The following is a 13,261-nucleotide window of genomic DNA, read 5'->3' on the forward strand; positions in this document are numbered from 1 at the left end:
TTAGCGCAATTCAGTTGTACAAATGAAGGGGTTTCTTAGTGTTCCATATGTGAACATCATTTTGCTGGCGCCCGTTTTTATGCGCTCACTTCGAAGCAACAGATGTTCCGTCAATTCCATTCTCAGGGGTTCTAAACTGGACTGTTAATAAACTGGACTGTTAATGAGAATGTGCTAAAGATTTTTCACCATACGATGTGAGACGCTGTTTCCTGCTGTGGAAAACATAAACTATCCTTCGGTTTACCTATACCCTTGTCGTGTGACTGCCATCACCATGGAACTACAAGTTCGGCGACACGAATCCGAAATACTGTTTAAGCTTTTGGTTGTGCGTCCGGCGTTCGCAAAAACACGGCGTGTATGTGCCACTGAAAGTGGATATGTGCAAAGCAGCTCCTGGCATAGCCATCGATTCCTAGTGATAGCCAATCGATAACCAATCAATAGCTAATCGATAATTGATCAATAACCAACAAATTCTAGAAAATGCTTGTATGTGCTTAGCATGGCCGAAATACATGACTGATAGGCTCAATAGCCAGTCAATAACTAATCGATAATCGATCAATAACCAATAAATTCTGAAAAGAAATGATTGGATGTGCTTAGCATGGCCCAAATACATGGCCAAAGCCTAGTGATAGCCAATCGATATCCAGTCAATAGCAAATCTATGATCGATCAATAACCAGTAAAATCTCGAAAGTGCTTCGATGACCTTAGCCTGACCCAAATGCATGACCGATACCTTGTCATAACCAATCTATAGCCAATAAATAATTGATCAATAACTCATAAATTCTAGAAAATGCTAGCTCGTGCTTACCCTACGCGTAGATACGGTGTGCCACAAAAGAAAAGGAAGAGAAAAAAAAGACAGAAAGACAGAGAAAGAAATAGACAGAGAGAGAAAGAGATAGAAAAGAAACAGAAAAAAAAAATACAGCAAGCATGGCCATGTATAGTATAGTATAACAAGGGGTGGGAAAGGGAAGTGAAGGAGAGGAGGAGGGCAACGCCACCAGCTTCGCACCGCTAGTGCGTAGCTGCGCCCCAATTTTTTTTTTTTTTTCTCATAGCTGCCGCCGGCACTGAATGCAGATTTCAATAACTTTTTTTTCGAGACGCCGGCATGCTCCTTCGGGCGCATTTGCCAATTGGCAAGCAGCCCAGCTACATAGACGTCACCAGACACTATAGTAATCGACCGGCTTGTCAGCGACATAAAATTACTGCATGCCTGTTGGCTGAAGCACAGCGTTGTATTGCAGTGATTGTCCTGCCACTAGCGGCAAAGTGAAGCAACATTCACCATGACTGCGCCTTGAAGAGGTCGCAACAACCTCTGAAAGACATTTTCCGGTTTTTTACGTTGACCAAAGGCAGATTTCATAAAACGCTGCTGTCGCGAGCACCAAAGAACGATTCACCGGAGATATCATGTTAATAATGGACAGTTTTGGAATAGTATATGAGGGCCTTACGCTGAGTTCAACAAACGCATGCACATTGCGGGACAACGCGTTTCCTTGCCACCAAAGAACTATATTGCGTTTTGTTGCCGTTCATATACGCTTGGGCATATGTTGAACTTTTTCCTAGATCACTACCCTCGTATACGTCACTGGCGTAGCCATGGGGGGGGGGGGGGGAGTTGGGGTATTCAAACCCCCCAACATGTGTATATATACGCGCACACATGGAAATGAACGCACGAACGTGCATAAAGAGTGGCTGAACCCGCCGCCCCCCCCCCCTCCCTCCAACACCTTCATCCCTGAAAAAATTTTTGGCTACGCTATTGGTGTGCGCATACAGAAGCTTGGTAGCGAGTGGACGTGAGGTTCAACTGTAAAAAGGTAAAGTGAATAATGATACCATCATGAACATGTGCCATCGGCTGGTGTCGATGCCCTGTATTACACGTAGCTCCGGCGTGAGCTAGCTTCCGTATTGCCTGACAGGTGTTTCAAGCGGCGCAGCCAACAGAACACAAGCGCAAGCGCGACGCTCTGGTAAGCTATGCGCCAGAGTCACCAGCACATTTTAGTGTAACAAAATACCACACCCCAGAGTACGCGCTTGTTCAGGGGGAAATTTAATAATGATAATTGTTGGCGTTTAACGTCCCAAAACCACGATATGATTATGAGGAACGCCGTAGTGGAGGGCTCGGTAAGTTTCCACCACCTGGGGTTCTTTAACGTGCACCTAAATTTAAGAACACGGGCCTCAGGCATTCTCGCCTCCCTTGAAAATGCGGCCGCCGCGGCCGGGATTCGATCCCGCGACCTTCGGGTCAGCAGTCGAGCACCGTAACTACTAGACCACCATGGCGGGTAGCAACAAACTTATTTCTGCCCTCACGGCTCTCCAAGTCTACACCACGACAGACGAACACCATTAGTCAGTCTCGTACCCTTTGTTACGCTTCCAAATTTCACTCGGTGGTTTATTTTCACACGTTTCGATTTGCGCGCACTTTCGCGCGCAAGATGAGATTCATATTTCTTTCTAACGGGTGACGTCATCACATGACATCACTGCTCGGTCAAAGGTGAGCCGATCCCAGAGGCAGTGCAAAACAAGGTGACGTGCAGAACGCTTACAATGCCTCTGATCCCGGAGGCATTGCAAAACCACGTTAGTTGCAGAAAGCTTTCGGAGGGGGGCGCGGGGAGTTCAATACATCGACTTAGCAGAAAAAAAAAAAAGAATATGGCCTTCGACTTCGAGTCGACTGAGGTGGATGCATGAGGGTCCCTGTGAGTTTTTATTTCTCATGCCTCCTGATTTTTGTGGAACAAAATCGGAGCGTCCTGAATTTGCATTAGTGGTGCACACAACACTTCATCGTTTGGTTTGTACAGCGTCTTCTAGCGAAACATATTCGAGTACGTGGATACCTTTAAATCATTAGGAATAACGTTACGCAATGCAATGTCATTGGATGCACATGTTAATAATCTTTCTTCAATACTCTCTAGAATCATAGGAATCACTTCGCGTAACAGATATATTTTTTCCAACCAAAACTAAGCTTACTTTGTACTATGCATTTTTTTTTATTCCCACATAAGCTATTGCCTGCTAGTCTGGGGCAACACAACGTTGTCAAACATACTAAAACTACAAACACTGCAAAAGAAAATGCTCCGTGCAGTTGTAAATGGGTCCTATGATTCTCCCGAACTAAGCATATCTTCCAACAATATAATATTGTTCCTGTAAACAAATTATTCGACTAAAGATTTGCATGTTTTTATAAAACAATAATTAGAAAAAATGATTCCTTTTTTTTCCTAAAATTGTTCCACTTACGTTTCTCCACTCATCACATGACACCACAGTACAAAGTAGTTACGTATGACCAAAGTGTAGAACAAATTATGGTTTTTCTATGTTGAGTTATACTGTGCCGAAGTTCTTGAATACCTCATTTTATGACTGCCTAAATACAATGTCTCTTTCTGCCATTCGCAAGAGCATTATTCGGCAATCTGTGCCACCGTAATATCAAATGTTTTCGTGTCTTCATATATTGTATCAATCTGTGTTATTGTTTTACACTCACAGTACTGTTGCCAATTATGACACATAGGTCTTTTTGTCAATTTCTTTAGTATTACTTTATTTATTTTTTGTTTTTGCACATGCAAGGATACGTGCACGAACTTTCTGTACAGCAAAGAGTTCATGTACAGTGGTTGTTTCTGCTTTGTGCCTACTGCTGACACGCAAGGATGGCCAGGCTCGTCAAGCGGCGTAAAATTCGCTGCTTTTTTCTCGCCATCCCTAGTTTGTATGTACAAACTGAAATAAAGATTGATTTTATTTTATTTTATCTAGGATCGTTATATCGCGCAGGCTTAAAATACTGAGGATTCGTACTTGACAAATACAGCGCTAAAAAGGAAACCGTGGCCGAAGAAAGATTCGTTTGCAAGTGTAAGAATTCCTACTCTTCTTCTCCCTCTTCTTTTCCAGGGTAGCTTTCTGCAAAGTACGAACGTTCATCAACTGGCCCAACTTACCCTGCTACTGCCACATGTCGAAGGAAAGCGCCAAAAATAAAATAGCCGCAAAAAGAATACTTCAAAGCGCGAGCTAAAAAATAATTTCCGTGCACACGTTCTGAAGTTGATGATGGGTACTTTTGCAGCGCTATTTAGCGCAGTCTTTTTTTTTTTTTTTTCATCTGCTTTCATTGGCGTACATAATGTGTTTTTTTTTAAAGGGACACTAAATAGAAAAATGATTTTTCTCGTATTTGTAAATTACTCTTTTACGATACCAAAAACGCCACGCTTGCTGCGAGAAGACGCTCGGCAAGCGAGAAAATGCGCAAAAAGAAAATGCGGGTAGCGACGCCACCTTGAAGTTCCTGCACCAGTTGCCGTGACGTCATAGGTTTTGACGGCGTCTATAGACGATTTTCCGCAGCTGGTTTGTTCAATCAAAACTAGATGGCGCCACCGCACCGTGGCCGTCCCATGGCCATCCGCCTGCCGTGGCCTTTGGGAGCGCTGCTCAATATGTCTCCGTCCGCGTCGCGTCGTCTGCTCGGCGTTCCCATAGCGTCTGCGCGTGCGCGAGTAAAAGCGAGCAGACGGCAGCGGCGGAAAGGTAAACACGGCGGCACCTGTGGATGCAGTTTCCTTCCGCCTCGAATTTATCATGTCGTTGTCCTGCGCTGTGTGGCCCGTAAGTTCAAAACCTACGCATTTATTTGCTTTATATTCGCGTCCTGAAGCTTCGAGAGCAATGTACTCGTCGGTATTTTGCAGTGTTTCCAAAATTCATTCTCATATTGTCGGAGACAAGGCTTAGCAGGCATGGCTAAATAAACACCGCTGATCGCAATAATAAAGACAAAGCATACCTGACGCTTTTTCCCCAGCGTGAGCCGACACAAAGTGATGGCGGATTTCGCCATTTATTTATTGCCGTGAGTACAGTGGGCGAGTAGCAAGCGCGAGTTCAGATCGAAGCGGGCGGTCGCGTCTACATGGGTGCTGCCATGTTGGCTTGTAACCCCAGCTACTAGCGGTTGCTAATACAACAATTAAGGGCATACGCCATAAATACGAAGTAGATTAAATATATCGCTTATCGTTGTGGCGTAGTACGTACCAAACAAACGCTAATGTCGCGACGTTATCAAATTTGAGACGATTACATGTAGAACTGTTTTGCTGCGCAGACATGTGACTTGCTTACACCCTGCTACAACCAGCTTGTGTGGCACGGCCACAGCCGCTTCGCTGGCCCAATGCGGTGGCTGGGGCAGCTGGCTAGGGGAAGGCCAGTTACGATCACGTGATCAAACATGGCAGCGCCCGTGCGCCGCTGCGGAAAATCGTCTATAGGGCCTACGTAGTTCTTAATCGGTAAAGATGTAGTAAATTGTCTTCTGAGGGAGCCAGAGACTTAACATACCAAGTTTCAGGAAATTTCGTTGAGGCAATGTGGCCAAAATACGAAAAAAAAAACATTTTGCAATCCCTGACGTCACCATTGGAGATTTTGGGCGCGAAATTTAAAAGTGAGAGATTTGACACTAATTTTCTCATTTATTTTTAAAGCTATGATGGTGAAATTAATGACACGATAGTTCTCGGAGTATAGTTTATCAGTCTAAACTAATTCATTGTTTCACATTCGTGTCCTGCAAGGCTAGGCAAAAAAAAGAAAAACAAAAAGCGTGTGCTTTTTTCTATTGTGACACTGCGTGCACAATATTGCATTTATTATTGCTGCAAAACGAATACGCTGAGAGCCAGGAGCCAGAGTGTCCGGCAGACGATACGCGCGTCACCCCGTCGGTACAGCGCAACCGACGCCTGCGCGACTTTTGAGCATGCGCACATTAGAAGGAAAGTACTCATTTCTACGAACGTCAACAGATGGCGCTCCGAAAGAGAGACCGACCTCGGAGAGACGCTGCTCGGAAGGGGAAGAAAAAGCATGTGCGAAGGCGCGAGCAGAAGAGACGCTAAGCAGAGGGAGGTATAAGAAGCGCAGTATAAGGCGAAGCTTCGGCATTTCTGAATTCCTATAACGGATGTATTGCGCGGCGCCAAAGTGGGAGGCTCCTGTCTATCTTACTCCGTCACTTAAAGTGAAGAAAAAAGAAAAAAAATGTGGGCATCTTGCGCTAAGTGGCGCAAGCCTGAATCACGGCGCAGCTGGTGGTTTACTATGTAGTCCCGGCTCTTGCGGACTCGAACACGCTCTTCGGAAAGCAAGCAGAAATTATAGGTCACGGCTCGGCTCTTCTCCGAAATTCCCCGACATACCGGTTGTTATCGATCATGATTGATTGACCATCGATTTTGTATTGATTGACTGGAAAAGCTTAATTACAATGGGACTATGATTATCCCAGTATGTGTCGGAATATCTGAGGGCTTACCAAGGCTTGAGTCGACACTGATCGATTATCGATTATATCGACTGACTATCCATTAGTATCGTTTTGTCATCATTCGGCAATGATCAGAATTGATTGAGTCTCAGTCATTCGATCACAAACCAATGTTAGGCTCAACTGAACTTAATTAGCTTAATTAGTCAAATTAGCATAGCTGGGACACACGTATCTCAAGTTTCTCTGTTCGGCTTGGCTCATTCATACACAACCTAATTAGTCTCAATTAGTCGTAGTCTTAAGACTAATTAAGCTTAATTATACCCGACTTGGACACTATTACTTAGTACTACCTTGAACTTGGCTTCACTAACCTAATTGCTATACAACTTGGAATAATTGTGCTTAATTAAGCATTGCCTTAACTAGCATTAATCGTGATTGACATATTTATGTGATACTATGCTTAATTAGTTTTGGTTACCCTTACTCTGGCTCAACTGCGCCTATCTATGCTCAACTTGACTTAACATGGCAAAGGTAAACTGGGCTAGTCTTAATTAGGAACGTCTTGATAACGCTTAATTGAGATCGCCTTAATTAGGCGACATTAGGCATATCTAGGCTAAGTTAGGTTTGGCTATAATTAATTACCTTGGCTTAACTAGGCTCATCTAAGTTTTAACTAGGCTCAACTTGGCAAAGGCAAGCTGGGCCGAGTTTCTGTTCGCACCACGCGGTATAACGAAAAGCTTAAACAGCTTCGCTGTTAAAGGTCAGTTATGTTGATAAATACAAATGCCGGCTTGCTGCCCTGCTCCTCGATGGAAGGGGCGAGGGAAACGTGCGCTTCGTTTCACTAACTACGTTTACATGGATACGATAGAAGCGTATCGTATTAATTCGCCGCATCGCATATTCCCTACATCCTACTAGTATTTACATAGACGCGCGTTTTGCTGCCAATAAAAGTGACACCACCTAATAGGCAGTTTTAAAATGGGGTGCCCAAAGCTTTGCGTTTGTTGCGCGCTGCGCATGCGCCCCACGCTAACCTCTTGCCTCCGTTACATGAGATGCAATACACTTTTGTGACATTCATGTAAACACCGCTATTGACTACGCGCAATGCAGTGAAGACTAAGGCTAACCAATCAGTAACAAGAGCCGATTGCTGGTACAAGAGGAGGGCTCGCCCATCGCCCACACTAACCCAATTCCGTGGAGCTTCCATTCAACCGGAGTCGCGGGGAAGGTGATCAGAGGCGGACGTGCGCGCTTCTTGGCTGATGCGAACCACGGCATATGCTGTACAGCACGGAAATCGTTAGGTGAAGTATAGCGGCTCTTGCACGTAAAAGTGCCACACCGAGTCTACGAATCTGTGGACTTGAGAAACTGCAGCAACGATCTCGTTGTTTTCTTCGTTAAAGAAACGCCAGTTGTTTGACGCGGGATTTCACGTCACTTCTGCAGGTCACGTGACCTCTGAGGCGACTGCTTGGTCGCCCTTCCTCAACCAGCTAAGCGCGCGCTGAAAGCGATATTTTGGCGATATCTCCAAAAATGATCGAAAATGAAAGAAAGATGACTGTTGCAATCTAAATTGTATATTAACTGGTATGTCGTATATATAAATGGTGTACTTAAAGAAAACCGAACAAAGTTGCAAAATTGTGCGGTGCTCAGATCAGGGCTCTCTGAACCAGCAGTCGTGCTTGTACACATACGTAGCGAAACGTCGAAAGACAGCCATCTACAATGAGCATTGCCAGGGGGCGGCTTCTTCGCACTTCTACGCTAAGCCTGTCGTATTACGTGTACATTCGGTACGATGCGCGTTCAGCGCTTCTCGTGCGTCCATACTGCAGACCGCCGCTCGGGCAATCGCTTCGAGTGGTTCTCAAGAAGCATACTGTATATACAAAAAGTATATACAGTTAATCGTTGTTCCCATACGTCTATGATTGACTCAGTATCTCTAAGGACGGAGAAGCGTTCCGAAATTCAATGTCGACCCTACTTCTCCCCTCCCGTTTAGCTGTTTTTGTCTCGGAGCTTGCGAGAAATGCGGCCACTGTTTCGGGGCTCTCTATTGCCACAGCGAACGATTCTAAAGACGGCTTCGCTCGACTCTGCAGACAAAACAAATTCGCGTGCGCGCATTGGTTTGTTATCAGCGTGCACTGTACCAGCGCATACGAGATGCTTCCACACTGCGGATTTCTCCGCCGTTCATCGGGTGGAGAAGTAGCCGCCGATAGTGTGATCCTCTTCGAAAGGTCCGGCGTGCGCAGATTTTCATTCTGCTTCTTGGTACGGCCGTCGAGGAGGAGCCATTTTGAGGGTCCTTGATCTTTGTGGATCATCTTCTGTCAGCGTTTTGCACAGCGCTGCCTATCAAGCCGGCCGTCAGCGTGGGCAAGCGAGAGAAGAAGAAATAAAAAAAGAAGGCATCACAGACGGCACAAAAGAAAAAGCGCTTCCTTATCGCCGCACCCTTCCCCACCCTGAGCGCAGAACACTTTTTTTTTTCCTCTGCCTCTTTCCCTCTCGCTATCAGACTTGGAAGGCGTCCGCGCGTGATACAGACCTCTCCGCCGACCGAGAGAGATTCGCGAGAGCCGACTTGGGCACTGGGCAGTGGAGCCGACGCGTCACAGTCGCCCGCGTCGAGGGGCGGACCAGCTGGATAAGCGTGGTGGTGTTCGCCGAGGTCTCTGCGACGTGGCTCCAACCAGGCCGGCTTTGGGCCCTCGACCCAAAGGTTGGCATCCCGCTCGCGCCACGGTCGGAGCCCGGAATGTCGTTCCCGCACAGGTTGGACCGCATCGATTCACGACCGCGCTTCCGATTCGATCCACACACCCCCAAGCCGACGCGCTGTACCAGTGAGCGTGGAAAACCATGCGCGCGGCCACGACGCGTTTTCTCGCATGATTTTTTTTCCGGACGAGGGAAAGCGCGTCGGGCGCTTTGAGCGTGTAACAGGTGAGAACTAAGATAATAAACGCGCTCCAGGTGAGAGACGGAGAGAGAGAGAGAGAAAAGCGATGCTAGAAGAAATTGCGAGTCCTGGCTGAGGGACAAATTCTTTTTATACATATATGAACGTACAAACTACGCCTGCAACCGCTACAGTTGCGCGTGCTCCGCAATCCGGATTGACTGGCGTGCTTTCGTGGAAAGCGACGAACACGTGGAAGTCGAGACGGCCTCGTGGTCGTCCAGTGCGCGGCTGCGTAGACGGCAGCTCTGCAGTGCAGGTCCTCCCCATCGCGTGCAGATAGGGTGTGTTTGTGTGTATTGCAGAATTGCGTCTCGTCGTTGCGAGACACCGTGAAGTCAAGGCCGGACGCGGCGAGACTTCTGCAGTGCGTACGACGGCAGCTGTTTTTTTGCAGCCTGCTTAGCCGGCTACCCTCAAGAGGCTTCCAGATAAGACTCCGCCGATTAGTTGTTCCTTAACTGCTGCCGCCGTGTCGAGGCTTATAAGAAACCGGACGGACCGAGTTCGAAGAAACACACAATTTTCCCTTTCAGCCTCAACGTAGTGCTTTTTTTCTTTCTTTTTTTTTAATTTGCTGTTGAACCTGTGATGTTCCGGATAACTGTATTCTTCAGCGTAACCCAGCTTGCCGGTTGTTTGGGCATCCCCGAAATTAAATTTTTTGCACTGAAATGCATTTATCAATCGTGAGGCATGCCGAACTCAGCGGTTTGGCTGCTGCATTGGAGTACACTACTTGAACTTATGTAAGGAATAAATTCAAGTAGTGGATCCTGTTAAGTGGGCACCCGCTGCTCTCTTCTGACACGGGCTTGTCAGCGTTATCTTAAAAATGTTGCTTTAATGCAGACAAGATATGATGGGATAACATAATAACGGGATGAATTTTATGTATGTATTCTGGCTGAAGAGTGCTGTTCGAGCTCGTAGATTCACTATGATCACATATTGCTCATTTTCAAGTATTAGCGCATGCGTGCATGAGTGTGTACGTACTGAACATTGTCCCGGATGCCACACAGTAATGACTCAGCGTCATGAAAGAAAGCGTATATAGCTTAGCATGTGTAGTCCACATAACTTTGCAAATGTAATGCAAACAACGCAGTGCATCCCAGCTGCGCTTCGGTGAAAATTTTGTTTTGCACAATTTCGTCTTTGCCACAAACGCAGACTATGTCCATGTCGCACTTTAAACACCACTGAAATAACTGCCCGAATTGGCTACCCCCTTGGATATGAATTTACGCGAGCTCGCAGATTTGGGCGGTCTTTGGTTTTCAGCGGTCTTGGAAGGTGGGCTCGTGACATAATTACATAAAAACATTGTTGACCGCTATAGCAGCGGGTGTTCGTTCCTGAATACATGTCGCAGTCAATGCTTCTGTATTTTGCATAGGTGTGCTTATAGAATGTGAACGTGCGTTACTGAGAGCAAAATCGTTTGGCTATCGATTGTTATATTTAAACGGAGTTCGTCCGTCTCTCGCAATTTTCACTTCCACCGCTTGCCGCTTGACGTCGCTTGTGATTCCCTTTGCTGCATGAACAGGCTCTGCAGTGTGCTGCGTAGCTTGAAAGCAACTTGTGACACGCATGACTATACAGCCTGTCAAACTGAGAGTTTCAGAACCGTTCGCACTGCTAAACAATCGTTGCTTTCGAAAGTTGAGCTTGACAATTGTTAAGAACTAATAACTGTCGAAGATTTTCCTGCAGTACTTTTGAAGTGAGGAAAAAAACCAGACGTATTAACGTGTATACTCTTGTCTTGGCCGCACGCGGAAACTGTCTGTCACCTTAAACTCGGGTGATTAATAAAGCTAGCATAAGAACTTAAGTTACGAGGACTACGTAGCACGGAGGAATCGAGTAACTCGGAGCCAAAATCTCATCAAAAAAAGAAAGAAAAAAACTCCTCTTGCGCAATCTACGTTTATCGGAATGCGGTCCCCGCCGCGCAGCCGGCAAAGGAATATCGGTTTCCCGCCTATGCGGCCCGGAACGCCGTAAGTCATGCTGAGCCGTATACCGTTGTCAGTTGGAATCAAGCGTGTGTAGCCATCGAGGCATGAAATATACGTGTTACGCCAGCGGTGGTGTATAAACCTCAGCAGGCGCCTAATGCCGACTCTCGCGATAGAGATTGCGGCGCGCACAAACGACGTGCTCCTTGCCTCCTTTCAGGGGAGGCGTGGCGCTCTGCCTGAGTCCGCAGGGTCGGCGAAACGGGGAGGCGCTGGTCCGCTTCGAGAACAGCGAGCATCGAGACATGGCGCTCAAGAGGCACAAGCACCACATCGGCCAGCGGTACATCGAAGTGTACCGGGCCACGGGCGAGGACTTCGTCAACGTCGCCGGAGGTGAGCGTGCACGCTCGTTCGACCTTTTTTGCGCGCCGCTTCAATACCATTATTGTGGTTGATCACCTCGCTGTGTGTAGCCCCCCCCCCATCCCCCCCTTTCATACCTCCCCTGTCTAAAGTGCATCAAGTTGATCCGGAGCCGCGTGATTACGAGTCCCTCGGAAACCCTCGTGCTTGCCCAAGGCCTGTGGTCAAGGGTTGGTCAAGGGCGTACACGCGCGATACCGCGCTAGAAGACTGCATCATTCGTTCCCTTTTGTTTCTTTCATTTTTTTGTTCCCTCCTCAGTCTTTGCATTGTCTCTGGTCCAAGTTTTACGGATGACCGCGACGATTGTGTGCGTGCCGGGCTCGAAGGCCGGTATAGACAGAAGCGTGCGCGAAGCAGATAGTGAACCTTGCCCGGCGATTACTGCTTCCACTAGAAAGATAAAAACCCGCGGGGAACTGAGGTACGCCTCTTCTTCCTCGACAAATCGGAGCAGAAATGCTTTTCGGCATGATGAGCGCGCGGATTTTTCGCTTGTACCATTGCCGAGTATACCTTGATGTAGCACGTATAGAAACTCGCGGCTCATATTCACAAAAAAAGCTTACGCTAAAAGTGTTCGTAAGAGAATACTTCAGCCAATCCTAATGCCGAAGGACATCATTAGTGAATGAAGCTCGTCAACAGCAAAGATCACTTACGTTTGAAAATATTCGTGAATTTGGCCCCAGCTGTTTGAAAGAGTGGGTGCCAGCCAATCGCGACGTACGGCATAATAACAGAGAATGACGGGCCCGTGACAAACTATCTACGACTCGTTACAGAGGCTCTTACGCGAAAGAAAGTTTTGCGAATTCTGTCTTCAGGGCTGCGTACTCCCAAAACTTTCATACGCTTCTCAAATTCGCAATAAAAAAAATTGTGGCAGCTATACGCACTATAGCGGAGCGAAGAATGAGGAAACAGCAGAGCTGGTGGCCGTACCTTCCTCCTTTCTCTCCTCCTCACTTTCACTTCCCACCCCTAGCTATACTATACTATACAAGGCTATGCTATGCTTTACCCTCTCCCCCCTCCTTTCCATGCTCCTCGCCCTCGCTTCCCTTTTCCGCCCCCTTGCTATGTCATACTCTACGTGGCTATGCTATGCGCTCTAGGCTAAGCTACACTGGGCTTTCCCTCTCTTAACGTGGCGAGGATATTACATAATAATTGTAGGGGTTTAACGTCCCAAAACCACGATACGATTATGAGGGACGCCGTAGTGGAGGGCTCCGGAAATTTCGACCACCTGGGGTTCTTTAACGCGCACCTAAATCCGAAGTACACGGGCCTCAAGCATTCTCGCCTCCATCGAAAATGCGGCCGCCGCGGCCGGGATTTGATCCCGCGACCTTCGGGTCAGCGGTCCAGCACCATAACCACTAACTAGACCACCGTGGCGGGGCCAACGTGGCGAGGAGGCTGGGCGAGCTTTTCCGAGCAACGCCGGCCGAACCTCAAGCTTAAACAGCTGCGCTGTTT

The 13,261-nt window shown here is 47.2% G+C and overlaps 1 protein-coding gene and 1 pseudogene across 3 annotated transcripts in view; both read left to right on the forward strand.

The window, feature by feature from the left end:
* The window catches only part of LOC119377372 (epithelial splicing regulatory protein 1), a 119,115-nt gene that overhangs the window by 78,555 nt on the left and 27,299 nt on the right, over window positions 1-13,261 (forward strand). For all 3 annotated transcript variants that reach the window (XM_037646884.2, XM_037646878.2, XM_037646872.2), the window contains exon 7: window positions 11,571-11,746. In XM_037646884.2, the coding sequence (XP_037502812.1) occupies window positions 11,571-11,746 (176 nt within the window). The remainder of the gene's footprint in view (window positions 1-11,570; window positions 11,747-13,261) is intronic.
* On the forward strand, window positions 2,929-3,678 carry LOC125756468 (uncharacterized; annotated as a pseudogene).

The sequence above is a fragment of the Rhipicephalus sanguineus genome, chromosome 1 (assembly GCF_013339695.2).
Source record: "Rhipicephalus sanguineus isolate Rsan-2018 chromosome 1, BIME_Rsan_1.4, whole genome shotgun sequence".
NCBI lineage: Eukaryota > Metazoa > Arthropoda > Arachnida > Ixodida > Ixodidae > Rhipicephalus > Rhipicephalus sanguineus.